At 52.9% G+C, this 14,415-nt stretch overlaps 1 protein-coding gene across 9 annotated transcripts in view; it reads right to left on the reverse strand.

The window, feature by feature from the left end:
- The window catches only part of CAMKK2 (calcium/calmodulin dependent protein kinase kinase 2), a 52,415-nt gene that overhangs the window by 8,517 nt on the left and 29,483 nt on the right, over positions 1-14,415 (reverse strand). For 3 of the 9 annotated variants that reach the window (XM_073881144.1, XM_073881145.1, XM_025889769.2), the window contains 8 exons: positions 13,726-13,747; positions 13,513-13,601; positions 11,925-12,124; positions 11,198-11,251; positions 8,797-8,870; positions 8,614-8,701; positions 7,364-7,492; positions 2,646-2,746 (listed from right to left, as the gene is read on the reverse strand). In XM_073881144.1, coding sequence (XP_073737245.1) covers positions 2,646-2,746; positions 7,364-7,492; positions 8,614-8,701; positions 8,797-8,870; positions 11,198-11,251; positions 11,925-12,124; positions 13,513-13,601; positions 13,726-13,747 — 757 coding nt within the window. Of the gene's footprint in view, positions 1-2,078; positions 2,122-2,645; positions 2,747-7,363; positions 7,493-8,613; positions 8,702-8,796; positions 8,871-11,197; positions 11,252-11,924; positions 12,125-13,512; positions 13,602-13,725; positions 13,748-14,415 lie in introns of all 9 variants that reach the window. The other 6 variants (XM_073881143.1, XM_025889772.2, XM_073881147.1 and 3 more) reach the window with 3 other exon arrangements.

A 14,415-nucleotide genomic window follows, 5' to 3' on the forward strand; every position in this document is an offset into this window, starting at 1 on the left:
TAAGGGAAGCCACTGGGCTTGCCACACCAGACTAATGTCTGCTGGGTGTCCCGGCCAGAAGTGAAACTCTGTCCCGGCACAAGGAAGAGAAAGCCAGTTATCTGTGACCCTCTCTGTTTCAAGAGCAGGCTCACTGGCTTTTATGTTTCTGCCAAAGAAGAGGGGGTCAAAACTCCCAGGGAGGACAGCTGTAACTAGATGTCAAATCCGGGCCTCAATTTCTGCCCTAGAGGTGCCTGCCTGTACCAGCTGGGTGTTGTTGCAGACAGGCGGCAGGCCCTGGGCCCGAGGCCTCCAACAACTGAATAAGCCCTCGGAACTTGATTGCTGGGCCATTCGGACAATCAGAGCATCCCACCAGCAGCCTGAGGGCAAGACCAGGTAATCCCCAGGTCTTGCTGGGACTACTGGTGAGGGAATAAAGGGGTAGTAAAGCCCTTTGGTCCAATCTCTGGGTATCTTGCGATTTTGAGCTCACTGAAAATAAGAAACAGATGACAGACTTGCACACAGACAGGGGGCAAACCCTAAACCTCGAGAGAAGAAAAAGGGCAGCCCATTAGGCTTCCACTCGCTGTCACCCTGGGAGGCTCAAAGAGTAAGGCGGCAGAGAACAGGGAGACCACCTGGCAGGGATAAGGCAGCCTTCTCGGGCTGCCGACAACTGGCCGATGGCTAACTGCCCCTTTCCCTGATCCTAAACTGTCCACTAGCTGACTCCACAGGCCCCTGACTCCTGCGCTGCGGGTGGCCAGTAAACTTCATCTCATGAGTCAACTGCGCACACACAGAAATGGCCGCTTGCTTGTATGTGAATGTTCGTAGCAGCAGACATTCGTGACAGCCCAAGTGGAGACAATGTCCGTCACCGAAAGAAGGAGGAATAAAATGTGGTCTACCCGTACAATGACATACGGTCTGGCCAGAAACAGGAAGGAAGCGCTGACACCTGCTACACCGTGGATGAACCTTGAACGTGATGCTGAGTGAGAGAAGCCAGACGCAAAAGCTCACACGTTGTACGGTTCCGTTGACAGGGGGTGTCTAGAACAGGGGAGCTCTACAGACGCCGAGAGAAGATCAGTGGAGGCTGGGAAAGGGCAGTCGGTGGTGACAGCTGAGGGTACAGGGTTTCTTCGGGGGCTAATAAAAATGTTCTAAAATTGATTGTGGTCTTAGTTGTATAAGTCTGTGAATATTATTAAAAACCACTAAATCATACCCTCCAAACGGGAGAAACATATAATATGTGAATTATATTTCAATAAAGCTGCTCTTAAAACATAGAAATGGCTTTCCAACGATAAAATTTTAAATGTTAAAAAAATTAATAAAAAATACATAGAAATGACTGCCTGGAGCTCCCAGCTGAGGATTGGGGTAGTGAGTTGAGCTCAATGGAAGGAATCCTAGAACTTCTACCTTGCCATAGGCACTAGGGGGAGGAGAGGCAGCAGGGGTGCTAAGTGTTTATCATCTTCGTCCACAGGGATAAAAATTCCCATCTGTCCTGGGAGCTGCTGGTAATGCTGACAAGGCTGTGTGTTGAGAAGAGGGATGGCCAAAGGGAAAAGGTTCAGATCCACCCTGGGGACAGAGGACTCTTACACTAATTTGCAGCAGGCTGGAAGGGAACTTATCTTCTAGGTCTTCACCCATCAGAGAAGAAGGGGGTGGATGCTGGAGAGCCCCAGAACACTGCATGCCTGATCTATGCTCTGACCACATGGACCCAGGGCAGGGGCAGCCACGGGACCCTGTGCCACAGCTTCAATGCCACTGACGTGCCCTGAGCATATGTGGGTACCAGACTGGGTCATGAGACCTGGGTGAATTCGCAGGCATTCCGGGTGGAGCGCCATGCACCCGCAGCCCCAGCCCACATGCACGACCCGCCGTCGGGTCCAAGCCCCTGGCTGGCCCTGGTTTTTATCTTAGGTCCAGAGGCCCGCAGCGAGCCTAGGCACAGCGGCCCACGGTGGAAGGACCCTCCGCCCGGGTGGGGATGCCCCGTGCTCTGCAGCTGCCCCCGCCCCCAGGCTCCGGCAGAGGCTACAGCGCAGGCAGGCAGGCATTACCTTGGGCTCAGACAAGGGCTCACACTCCCTGGTTGGTTTTTTGCTGGAATGGCCAGAGGGGAGGGAAAAGGGAAGTAAGAAGGGACACTGGGGATCTCTGAGATGCCTGTCCCCCACCCCAGAGACACTCAGACCTCCAACACCAGCTTCACAGAGCTGCTGCCAGGGGGATTTTGAGCACGGCGCCTCTGCGGTGACACACAGGGTCACGTGGGTGGGGCAGGTCTTGCTCCTCCATCACAAGGCCCATAATCCCACCATCAAGCATGCATGCTTCTGGGCCACAAAAATGCTTTCTGATTGTCAAGCGGTCCCCCAGATAAAGTGCAAGTCTCCCTGAGAAAGGTAAAACTGCAGCATGGGTTAGCTGTCCACAAAAGGAGGTGGGCTGAGTCCCTGGCGGGGTGGGGGCGAAACTCTCCCTCGTGAGCCTGGGAGACCTGGTCTGAGTCATTCCAGGAGCTTCCTTCCACTCCAGGGATGGGCCCAGGCAGAGTGCGCTGGGCAGGGCTGCCCTGGGTTCAGCCTCTAGCTCCCCAGCCCAGAGGACGGCAGATGGACACTCACGTGAGCAGGTTTCCAGGCGCTGACAGGGAGCGCTCCTCCCGCCGGCTGCCCTCAAACGGGTTCCCGAAGGAGCGTTTCCGTATCATGGTCTTCACCAGGATCTGAAGGACAGAAGAGGAAGCTGAGCCTCCTGGGGGCAACTCCAGGCAATGTCCTCCCCTGTGCCACTCTGCAAGGGCCGTCTCCCTCCTCCTTTCTCTCCCAGCCCCCGGCCGCTCCCATGGCTCGTGGCTGGCAACAGGCCTTTGGGAGATCCTGGGCAGCATCCCTCCCACCGCGGACACAAAAGCCAAAGCTTCTGTGACTCGTCCCACGTCCGAAACCATTCATGTCTCCCTGACTGCCAAGAAGATAAGGTCCACACCCCTTGGTCTGACATCCTCCTGCCTTAATCTCATCTTGGTCTACCTGAGCCCCAGGGGGGACCCCGTGCTCCACAAAGCTGGCCAGCACTGTCCCTCCAGTAACTTGGCACCACTGATCTCACCCAAGCTACCGCTACCCTGCCCTCCTGGCCCATCAACCTGTCTCATCTTCAAACCTGGGCCTTTATTTTCAGTGAAGACTATCTGCCCCCCTCCCCCAACAAGGAAGCAATTATTCTTTTCTGGGCCAAATTCAGGGGCTGCACTTCTTTTTAAGTTGAAATATAAGTCCCACAGTCAAACATTCACCATTTTAAAGTGTACAGTTCAATGGTTTCTAGTATATTCACATCACCACTATCTAACTTCAGAACATTTCCATCACCCCAAAAAGAAACCCGGTACTCACACCCCATTTCCCCTCCCCGCCAGGCCCTGGCAACCACTGATCTGTGTTCTGTTTCTATGGATTCGTCTATTCTGGACATTTCGTATAAACAGAATCACACGGTATGTGGCCTTGTGTGTCTGGCTTCCTGCACTGAGCACCAGGTTCTCAAGGCTCCTACGGTTGCAGCAGGTGTCAGCACTCCCTTCCTCTTCATGGCCAAATAATATTCCTTTGTACGGATATACCTCCACTGGTGGACAGGTGGGCTGTTTCCACTTTTTTGGCTATTGTGAATAATGCTGCTACGAACATTTGTGCACATGTTTTTGTGTGTGGGCCTGTTTTCCCCACAAAATGTTTTCATCTCTCTTGGGTCTATACCCCAGAGTGGAATTCTTGGATCACGTGGTGACCACGTTTCACATTCTGAGGAACCGCCAGACTGTTTGCTACGGTGGTTACACCACGTGAGGGTGCCAATTTTCTCAAGGGGCTGCATTTTAGCAGAGGACCACCTGACTGGGTATACGGAGCTGAGGAAACCTCCCAGGACACCGAGGCGAGCCAGCCCACAGGCTGCTGTGGTGGGAGGGAGACGGGACTGAGAAGTCCCAAAGGTCCATCCAAGTCTGAGAGGCGCTGGGGGCAGGCTGGTCCACTGCCAGTAGTGGGAACTTGCTTGTGGGCCCCCTCACCCACTCGAACACAGACGGGGTCCCCAGCTTGGTTGGCAGACACCTGCCTGACGAGTGGATCCCTTGGGAAAAGGTACTATTCCCTCATCCCATCCCTCGGCCCCTGCTCAGCTTCCCTCCTCCTCCGCCTCCCAGGCTTCTGCCTCATCCCTACCAATCTGACCTATCCTCTCCAAAGCCCAGATCTGATTCCCTCACTCCCTGACTTAAAATCTTTCACCCACAGGACTTTGGAACTTATCCTGCTGCTGGCCAGAGGGCCAAGGACGATTCTGGAGCAAGGGAGTGAATGAGTTATTTTTGGTGCTGCTTTTGGCTGCTGTATCCTCTGAAGGAATTCAAGGAAAAGACCTCAGTCTGAAAGGCACTGGCCCCCACCCCCTCAAGCAGAGCATGGTGCCTCTTCAAGCTCTTTTATGTGTTGAGTGAGCTTCTGAATTGTTTTTTGTGTGCGCTAAGAAGAAATCTAAGTATTTAAAAAAAAAAAAAAACACCATGGCAGCGCCTGGGTGGCTCAGTCGGTTAAGTGTTACCTTTGGCTCAGGTCATGATCTCGGGGTCCTGGGATCAAGCCCAGCGAGGAGTCAGCTTCTCCCTCTCCCTCTGCCCCCTCCCCCCCTGCTTGTGCTCTCTCTCTCTCTCTCTCAAGTAAATAAATAAGATCTTTAAAAAAACAGAAACAACAAAAACAAAAAACAAAACCACTGATGTTCCAAATGGTGGAAACACCCATCATCTGAAAAACGGATAAACAAAATGTGGCCTATCCATACACTGGCATGTTATTCAGCCATGAAAGGAAATGGCATGCTACAACATGGATGCACCTCAAAAACACCATGCTGAGTAAAAGAAGTCAGACACAGAAGACCACATACTGTATGATTCCATTGATATGAAATGCCTAGGAGAGGCAAATCCAGAGACAGAAAACCCACCAGGGGTCGCCAGGGACTGGGGGGAGGGAAGAACAGAGTGACTGTTAATGGGCACAGGGTTTCTTGGAGGGGGGAGGGGATGAAAACGTTTCAGAACCACAGAGGTGACAGTTGCACAATATTATAAATGTAATAAATGCCACTGTATTGTTCACTTTAAAATGGTTAGTTTTATGATACACGAATTCTATGTTATTAAAAAAGAAAAGAAAAAAAGCACTGACTTAGATCCCCTAGGAAAGCTCTCACCGTCCCTCCCTGGCCAAGGCTGGTGTTCTGTGGTTCCTGGAACACACCAGCCCTTTCCTCCTCTGTGCCTCTGCAGGTGTCGCTCCCCACACCCTTCCACCCCCTCCATCCCTGCCCTGTCCCTCCCTGTGGCCTTGTCAACTTCCCTAGCCCTCAGGACCCAGCAAAAGAGGCTCCTCCTCTGTGAAGCCTCCATTCTCGTTCCTCTGTGCGTGCCTGTCACCGTGTAATGGACAGGAGGGTGATTCTTTTCTGCTCCATCTTTCTTATGAGGCCAGGAGCCCCACGAGGGCTCGTGCTGTACCCTGCTCATCTCTGAAACCCTGTGCCTGGCACACGATGGGTGTGTGGACCTGGACCTCCCCACTCCAGCCCCTGCCCTCGGATGGCTGCAGTAGCCCCCACTTCCTCCCCAGTGCCCACATTCCACTTTCCACGTGGGGTCTTTCCAAGGCCAACTCTGATGGTGCTACTCCCCTGATTCAAACCCTGCAGGTGCTGCCCACACCTCTTGGGACCAAGAATTAAATCTCTGCTGTGGCCTCAGGTCTTCGGTGGTCTGGCCCCTCCTCCTGCCCAGATTCATGTCACCTTCCTTGCCCTGCCTCAGTGGCCCTGGCTTTCTTGAAGCTTCTTGTGGGCCCAGCCTCCTCCCACCAGAGGAACACCACGTTTGCTCTTCCCTCTGCCAGAAACACCCCCTGCCCAATACCACCTCGGCCCAGTAAATACTCTGCCATCCACTCAGTATCTATCCGCTTCCTCCCGGACGCCTTCTCCGACCCATCACCTTGGCCACATCCCCCTCTTGGGGCTCCACGGCCCCCCTTAGGGGTACACCTTGCAGCCCCTCTGTTTTGTTGGTTGTTTGCCCAGCATCCGCCTCTCCAAGATGGCAGGCACACCACGTTGGTTTTACTCGTCACTGTAACCCCTGCTCCCAGATCTCTAGGATCAGAAGCCTTCTCCTAAGAACATCCTGAGCCTGGCACAGAGTAACCTGTGGTGGGCACCTGGATCTGACACCAGCTGCCTCCCGCACTGTGGCGCAGGACATGGGTGCAAGGAGTGGATGAGAAAGAGTGAGTGAGTGTGGGTGAGTTTTAACAGTGAAGGTCATGCAGAGGCCCTGGGGAAGGGAGGAGGAGGGTGTGAATGGATGCCCCGGCGCAAGGGCTCAGGTTTTGGAAGAAGGAGAAAGTGTGTGGGGAAGCAGGAGGGAGAAGTGCAAAGCTGGGAGAGAAGGGGCCAGCATTTGGGCTCCTAAAGGGGCAGTCACTTGAGGCCAGACACTGTGTCTTTGTGGAAAGTCTCACCAGTTCCTTCCAGAGCCCAGGGCCCTGCCTGCCTGCTGGAGCCGGTGCTAGCCAAACACACCCCAGGGCTTTCATGGGGCCTTAGTGGGGTGGCCAGCTGGATTCTGCCCCCGGGACTGCTGCCTGGACCCCAGGCCCTTGAGAATTCTAGTCTCCCTCCTGGAGCCAGATGCCCTCCTGGGCAGGGACTGGCAAGTGAGTGATTCCCAGAGTCTCCAAGGTTAAGTCTGAGGACTCCACATTCTGGGTCCTTTGTCCTGGGTCAAGACCCAAACATAAGGCCATAAAAGCACCGGAACTGGGAGACCTTGCCCCTAGCCCTGGAAGCTGCCCACACAGCAGATGTGAGACAAACTAAGCCATGCACTCTGGCAACCGAAGATCCAGCCAGGAGGGAATTCCATCTTGGAGACCTCAGCTCCAGCTCCCACCTCTGGCACCTGTCCCGGTCCTTCTCCTGCCCCTGCCATGCTCTGAAAGCAGGAATTCCAGAAAAAGCAGTAGGATCTTTGGAGAGGAGCTACCCCTCCCAGTCACACAGAATCTGGTTGTAGACAGAACTAAAGCTACAAGATGCAGGGGCCTCCTGGCCTGATGTGTGGCCAGGGCCCAGAGCCTGGTGGCCGTGAGTCAGGGACAGACCCAGCCATCCCGATTCTCAGGCCCAATGTCTGCTTCTTAGCCGCCCGCCTGTGTCCCGGCCCGTCCTCGGTGGCCCGCCTCAGGCTGTCCCTGTTCTCGGTCAGTGGTTCGGCCCGCCTTACCACGGTTGCCAGGCTGGGAATGTGTTTGACCGAATTCTCGACCTCCTCTTCGGTCACCTCGACCAGCGTGCAGTTCTCGTCCTCCGATGGCAACGGCTCCGCCCCGTGCCTCGTGACCCAGGGGTGCAGCTTCAACGAATGACAGGAGGGGTGAGGGGCAGGCGACAGGCTCCCAGAGGCCGGAGAGCAATACCGAGGCCCTGCCAGCGAGCGGAGCCAGGGAGGGAATGCGGGGCAGTGGGGGGTGGGGTGCAGAGGTGGTGGCCTGAAGTCAGGCATGCAAGAGAGCTGGCAAGCCAGGCAGAGGGTGGGGGGTGAGCGAGATGCAAGGAAACGTGTAAAAGACGGAGGGACAGAGAATGGGAGGGAGCCACCAGGCCGGGATGTGCACCGGACCGCACTCACCATCTGGCCCAGGTCTTGGCAGAAGTGACCAGAATTTGGCATCTGCCTTGTATAGTTGCCCAAGGAGCACCCATCACCCCTCAGCAACTTTCCCTGATGCCCCCCGGAAGGCTCTGCTCAGAGCAAGCAGACCCTCCCCATTTCACAGAAGGGGAAAGGGAGGCACAGTGAGACCAGTTCGAAGGCCACTGTCAGGAGAGGACCCAGGCAGGGGTCCAAGTCCTTATCTGTAACCACTTGGCCTCCCTCTTCTCAAATGCTAGTTAGCTAGATGCCTAGGAGTTCCTGAAGCAAACCTCTAGATCTCTTAAAGAGTCTGATGTGTGAGTGTGGCACTGGTCAGGGTGTAGGGGTGCACAGGGATCTCTCCTAACAGTGCTTTCTGCAAAAGGAAAGAATTCAGCAGGCCGGGAAGAGGGTATCAAACTGCTCACTAATTTCCTCCCACCCCCACTGAGATTTCTCCAAGGGATGGGCAGGGTCAAGGAAAGGATCCAGGACTTGGGCAGTGGGGTATGGAGCACACAGAGACCCCATTCTGGTCTGGTCCCGTCAGGGTGGATGACACCAACCCAAGCCGATCGGAGTGAGTGCTAGCTGCCCCACTGGCAGCAGATCCCACTCCCACAATCACAGTTAACACAAGTCCAAGTTCTCCTCTCCAGCCCCCACCACCGCCAGCCCTCAGCAGCCAGAGGCCCAGGGCATGGGAGGGTAACGGTGCCAAGGAGGACGCAGTGCTGTGGACGGAGGGGCGTGGGGCCTGGGAGCCAAACAATCCCAAGCAGAGGACACAGACCTGGCCCCCGGTGCACACCCCATGGAGAGCGGTGGCCCCCAGGTACCTTGATTTCCGGCACCATGATCCTTGATTCTGGGTTCTTGTCCAACATGCGGGTGATCAGGTCCTTCAAGTCCTCAGCTATGTCAGGCCTGGGGATGCAAGACACGTCAAGGGTGAGAAACACACTGAGGACCACCAAGGGCTTGGAGAGGAAGGTGACTTGGGACAGACAGGCAATACTCACTGATCTGGAAATTCCAGGGCCTGACTCTTGATCTTACTGTGCAAACACATGATCCGCTCGTCCATGAACGGGCACTGCGAAGAGACAGCGGGGACAGAGTGGCCGTCAGCGGCTGCCCCATCAGTCCTGCAAGGGCTGCCCCGTACTGGTGTCACTCCACGTGCGTTACAGCAGAAGAATAGATGCCCAGGAGCCCACTGCAGCGAGGGAGCAGCTCCCATGCCCACAAGTCTAGAAGAACCCAGAATACCCTTCTACAAGGGCTAGAGCCCCTCCCCACCACACTGGGGCTTTCCTCTAGGGCTGTGCTTTAATTTACCTACGTAAACAAAGTCAAAGACTCTCTCCACCCACCTGCTGGGTGAACAATAACAATAACTAAGAACAATACGTAAGATGTAGCAGCAACAGCAGTGACTCATGAGGGCTTACGCTGGGCCAGGCCCTGGACTGAGGTTTCTCAGCACCAATCTTCACTGGCTGTTCCCTGTCTGGAATGTTCTTCCCAACAACATCTGCATGGCTCATTTTCTCCCAACCCTCAGGTATCTGATCAAAGCTCACCTTCTCAGGGAGGCCTTCCTGAGCTCCTGTCTAAGGCAGATCCCCCCCACTGTCATGTGATTTCTCATCAGAGTGCCTATCCCTGACATTATGTTACATTTGTATGCATGTACTGTTTAGCTCCTGCGGGGAAACATCAGCTCTAAGAGGGCAGGGACTGTTGCCTGTCTTGCTTCCTGCCGTTTCTACAGTGCCCAGGAATATCCCGGGTACAAAGTAGGGGTTTGATAAATACCTGCTGAATTAATGAATGCTTGAACTATTTCTGGTGATCCTCTCAGAGCCTTAAGAAATCATAAATATTCTTCTCATTTTACAAAAGAGAAAAACAGAATCTCAGAGAGGTGACATGCCCTGGGGTGTATAAAGCTGGGATTTACCCAGACTGGGTTGACTCTGAAGCCTGTTCACACACCACTTCCCAAGTGACAAATCACTGCTCTCACTCGGGGGAGGAACCGACAACCTGGGAAGAGCTCAGGTGCTGTGCTGGAAAAAAGGAACCTCTATGTGGGTGCTCAGAAGGTGAAAAAAGGTCACAGAATGTGACCTGGTCCTCTCCTGTCCAAGGAAAATTCTTTCATTAAGAGTAGTAACTTGAGATAAGAGTTTGGATTGCACAGGTATATCCATTTGACAGAACTCATTAACCAGTACACTTCAGATCTGTACATTTCATGTCAATTTTACCCCAAAAAGGAAAAAAAAAAAAAAGAACCACAAATAGTGAGCTCTAGCTAATGACTACATTCTGAAGCATCTGGAAGGAAGCGCAGAGATGTTAGCAACTTAATCTGGAATGTGTAAAAGAAAGTAAGACAAGGTGAAGATGGACGTGGACAGACTTGTGATAAAGCAAATACAGTGAAATGTTTATGGCAGAAAACAGCTGGTGGCTGCGTGGGGGTTTCCCGTAGTTATTTCAACTTTGCTATATGATTGAAAATCTTATCAAATATTGGTGGGGAGGACATTATAAACCACGCGACCAGTTTCTTAAGCTTTCCTCCATAAAAGCACAAATTCATGAAAAGGAAAAATCCATGTTTTTATTGCTCACATAATTAATCGGAACTTCAGAGTTAAAAACTGAAGTTCCTAAATAATAAATGATAATTTGATAATAAAAAATAACAACAAAAGAACAACGGGGGGGGGCAGGGCGCCTGGGGGGCTCAGTTGGTTAAGCGTCTGCCTCCGGCTCAGGTCATGATCCCAGGGTCCTGGGATCGAGTCCCGCATTGGGCTCCTTGCTCAGCAGGGAGCCTGCTTCTCCCTCTCCCTCTGCTGTTCCCCCTGCTTGTACTCTCTCTCTCTGTGTCAAATAAATAAATAAAATCCTTAAAAAAAAAAAAAAAACGATGAAGAGACGAGACAGCAATCTCTAAATCAATAATGTCAAATGGATTTTTCACATCCATTCCAATTCTGTCCCTCCAACAGCTTCTGGGAACACACTCTGCTGAGAAGAACATCAAAGCAGCACTGGGCTCAGGAAGAAAGGGTGCCAGTGGCTACTGATTTGTGATGTCTGTCTGGGGTGTCGGAGTGGGGAGAGAGGTGGCACATTTGCTGTCCTTGCCCTAAATCCATCAACTATTTACAACCTCTAGAGCCTCTGCCAATCCTTCTGTGTTAACAGATCGTTTTGCACAGATTGGACTATTCTGTACAGGTATGTACATTTAGAAAGGCATCTTTTTTTCACATTCGGGTCTAACTGTGGAAATAAAATGGTAAACTCAATGAATAAAGTACCGTCTCTCTGCAAGGGTAACTATTAACCCACAGGGGCTGCCCAGCAACACCCAGCAGTCAGGACACCCCACCCCGTTACCTGGCCAAACACAAAGCAGTACAGCGTCACACCCATGGCCCAAACATCCAAAGCCTACAAGAAAAAGAGAGTTTCGTGTAAGGAGACAAGGGACGGGGGGGGGGGGGGGGGGGGGGCTGTCTATTGCTTCTGCCCCGCCAAAGATCAAATCCTCCAGCTTTCCTCTGAAGAACCACCCCTTCCCGACTCTGGATCCACCAACTGAGGGTGCGACTGATCCTGCTACCGGCCTCTGGGTGAGCACATGACCCAGGCCTGGCCAATAAGAGCTTCATTTCCACCAGCCATAGTGATTGGTTTAAGGATAGGCACATGACCCAGGCCTGGCCAATGAGAGCACCACTTTCCCCCCCGCCACAATGATTGGTTCAAGGATGGACACATGACCCAGGTTGGGCCAATCAGAGCCAATCCTGGGATTTTTGCAAGGGCTCTTCAGAAAGAGGAACGCTCTTTCTTCTGAGGTTGGTAAGCTGATAGGAAGGAGCCTGGAATGGCTGGGGGTACCCACCCACCTGGGCAGGAAACCAATTCAAGAAAACAGCAGAAAGATGGAGAGATGAATTCCTGTTTGAATCCCTGTATCTAGCCAAACCGGAAGCCGCTCTTCATCTACATGATCCAATGGATTCATCGTTTAAGCCAGTTTGGGTTGGATTTCTGCCACTTAGACTGAAAGGACCCTAACAGAGGCAGAACTCAGCATCTCAGGCAGGTCCACACCAACCTTCCCAGAGAAGATCTTCCGGGTCTCCGAGAGCGACTCAGGCGCCATGAAGGCGGGCGTGCCCACGGTGTTAGAGAGGAGTGCGTCGCTGCCCTTGAACTCGTTGCTCACACCGAAGTCAGCAATCTTGATGTGCCCATCTTCTCCCACCAGGAGGTTGGAAGGTTTGATGTCCCGGTGGATGATCTTCTGATAGTGTACTAGGGGTGGGGTGGACACCAGATGGGAGAGAGGGGGCAGGAAAACCATGTGAGGAGCTCTGCCTAGCCTCCAGAGCCCAGAAATACAGACATGGGCCCCACTGCTCTCTCACAGCCCCCAGGCCCTTCCCAGCCTTACCCTCCCAAACCTACTGGATACCCCCAGCTTTGAAAGGTAAGGGGGGACAGAGTGTGCTTAAGGAAATTACCCCATCTTCAAAAATGAGTGCAACACCGACTGACAATAATAGTCAGTAACCACCTGCCCTAGTCTAAGTCGTAGGTGACAGCGGTCCCTGGAGAGTTTTTGTTGAGCCTGGCTGGCGTCCAGCTAGAAGCCTCACAACTTGTGACAGTCCAACATATTTTCATTTACTAATGCCAACACTCAACAACGAATGGTGCTGGTCGAATGGAAGTGTGGACCACAAAGTAGGACTGGGGACCTCCCTAACTTGTTCCTGCCCGGATGTCAGCCCATAGGAGAGGACATGGTCTCTCTTCCTATGGCCTGGAAGACCCAACTGCGTTTCTTTGCTGGTGGCAGTGTTGACAGTGATGAAACCAGTAATAGGGGCAGCAGCTCCATTTGTTGAGTACCCCGTCTGGGGCCCAGCCCTGGGTTAAGTGCTTCCCATTTTCCCCATTTAAATCTCCCAACAATTAAAATCTTTAAAAAAGGGGGCGGGGGGAGCCTGGGTGGCTCAGTCGGTTAAGCGTCTGCCTTCGGCTCAGGTCATGATCCCAGGGTCCTGGGATCGAGTCCTGTGTCGGGCTCCCTGCTCGGCCGGGAGTCTGCTTCTCCCCCTCCCTCTCCCCTGCTCATGCTCTCTCTCTCTCTTTGTATCTCTCTGTCTCAAATGAATCAGTAAAATCTTAAAAAATAAATAAATAAATCTCCCAACAATCCTATGTGATGGGCAAGGGGAAGAGACAAAATGTTTTAACAACCAGAAGCAGAAAGGACACCTGTCAGTCAGAACTACTGATATGAACTGGCTGATTTCCACCCTGGTGAGAGACACTTTATTCCCATTTAACAGATGAGAAAACTAAGGTAACGGGAGGTGAACAGGATCCCCATCCCAGGGTTGCTGGGAATAAGGGACAACATAAATACAGCCCCTAATGGTGCCTGGTACACACAGAACGTGCTGGGGGAAACAGTCATTATCAATATGGCTCTTAATTTTTGTGGCAGAAGAAGGGTTTCTTTTTCCATCAGGAGCATGGCTTTCTGTAGCTGTCCACGACTGCATGTCAGACAATTCTGTCTCTCACCCTCCTGCTTGTACTCCAGGAGGGAAAGTCCACTTTCCCACTTGCCATCCACTAGCTGGGATGTTAACCACCCCTGGGTGAGAATCCTCCCACAGGCCCCCGCTTACGGTACTCTATGCCTTTGATCAGGTCCTGGAAGTAGAAACGGGCCTGGTCTTCCGAGAGTGGTTTGAGGGTGGGCACTTCCATCACAGGCCTGGAAGGTCGACATACACATGAAAAGCAAACCAGATACACTGGCCAGGCACCACCTCCCTCGAGAAGCTCTGCGGCTTAAGAAGCTTCAGGCATCACACCCGCAAGGAAAACGGGACACTCACCCCTGGTTGACCAGTTCAAACACTGCAGGAAAGAGAAGGGGGTGAACTGTTACATTGGGAAATTGGAAATCCATCTTCCTCCTCCTCCTCCTTCCCAATCGCTCACAGAAACACCAAGAAGCACAGAAACTAGTATTCGGGCTGGGGAAAGGAACAATCCACTGAGCCAAAGCTGGTCAAGGTCTTGCTCGGGAGGCTAGGGGTCAGAGATGTCTGACCCCGGTCCGACTGTACTTCTAGTCCTCAAAACAGCCAAGGACCGCCTGGCCAGGGAAAACAAAGCAGGGAGACAGGAGACAGGCAGAGATGGCTCATGGGCTCCTTTCTTCTCTCCACTCATACCTTGGAGATGCCAGGGATATGACTGATACTAAACTGTGTCCTCTTAGTCACACCCAGGTCCCGAGTCGCCCGATGCCAAAGAACAGGACTATGGGGACACAACCCGACATCTGTTTACTTAGGCACAAAGAAGGAGCCCTCGGGGTCCTCGGAACCCCAGGAAAGTTTTGATTCAACAAACAACAGGAACATGTTTCAACCATCCCTCCCACATCCTCCACACTGCTGGGCTGTGTCAGGCCACAGACCAAGAATGCTTGTAGATTCTTCCAGCTCCTCTATGCTCTGTGGTCAGCTGGGCCTCAGACTCCTTCCCGTGACTCTCGATCCAAAACAAGACTTGGAGCG

Source organism: Callorhinus ursinus, unplaced genomic scaffold, assembly GCF_003265705.2.
Source record: "Callorhinus ursinus isolate GAN/ISIS: 27379988/994484 unplaced genomic scaffold, GSC_fseal_2.0 scaffold41, whole genome shotgun sequence".
Lineage (NCBI taxonomy): Eukaryota > Metazoa > Chordata > Mammalia > Carnivora > Otariidae > Callorhinus > Callorhinus ursinus.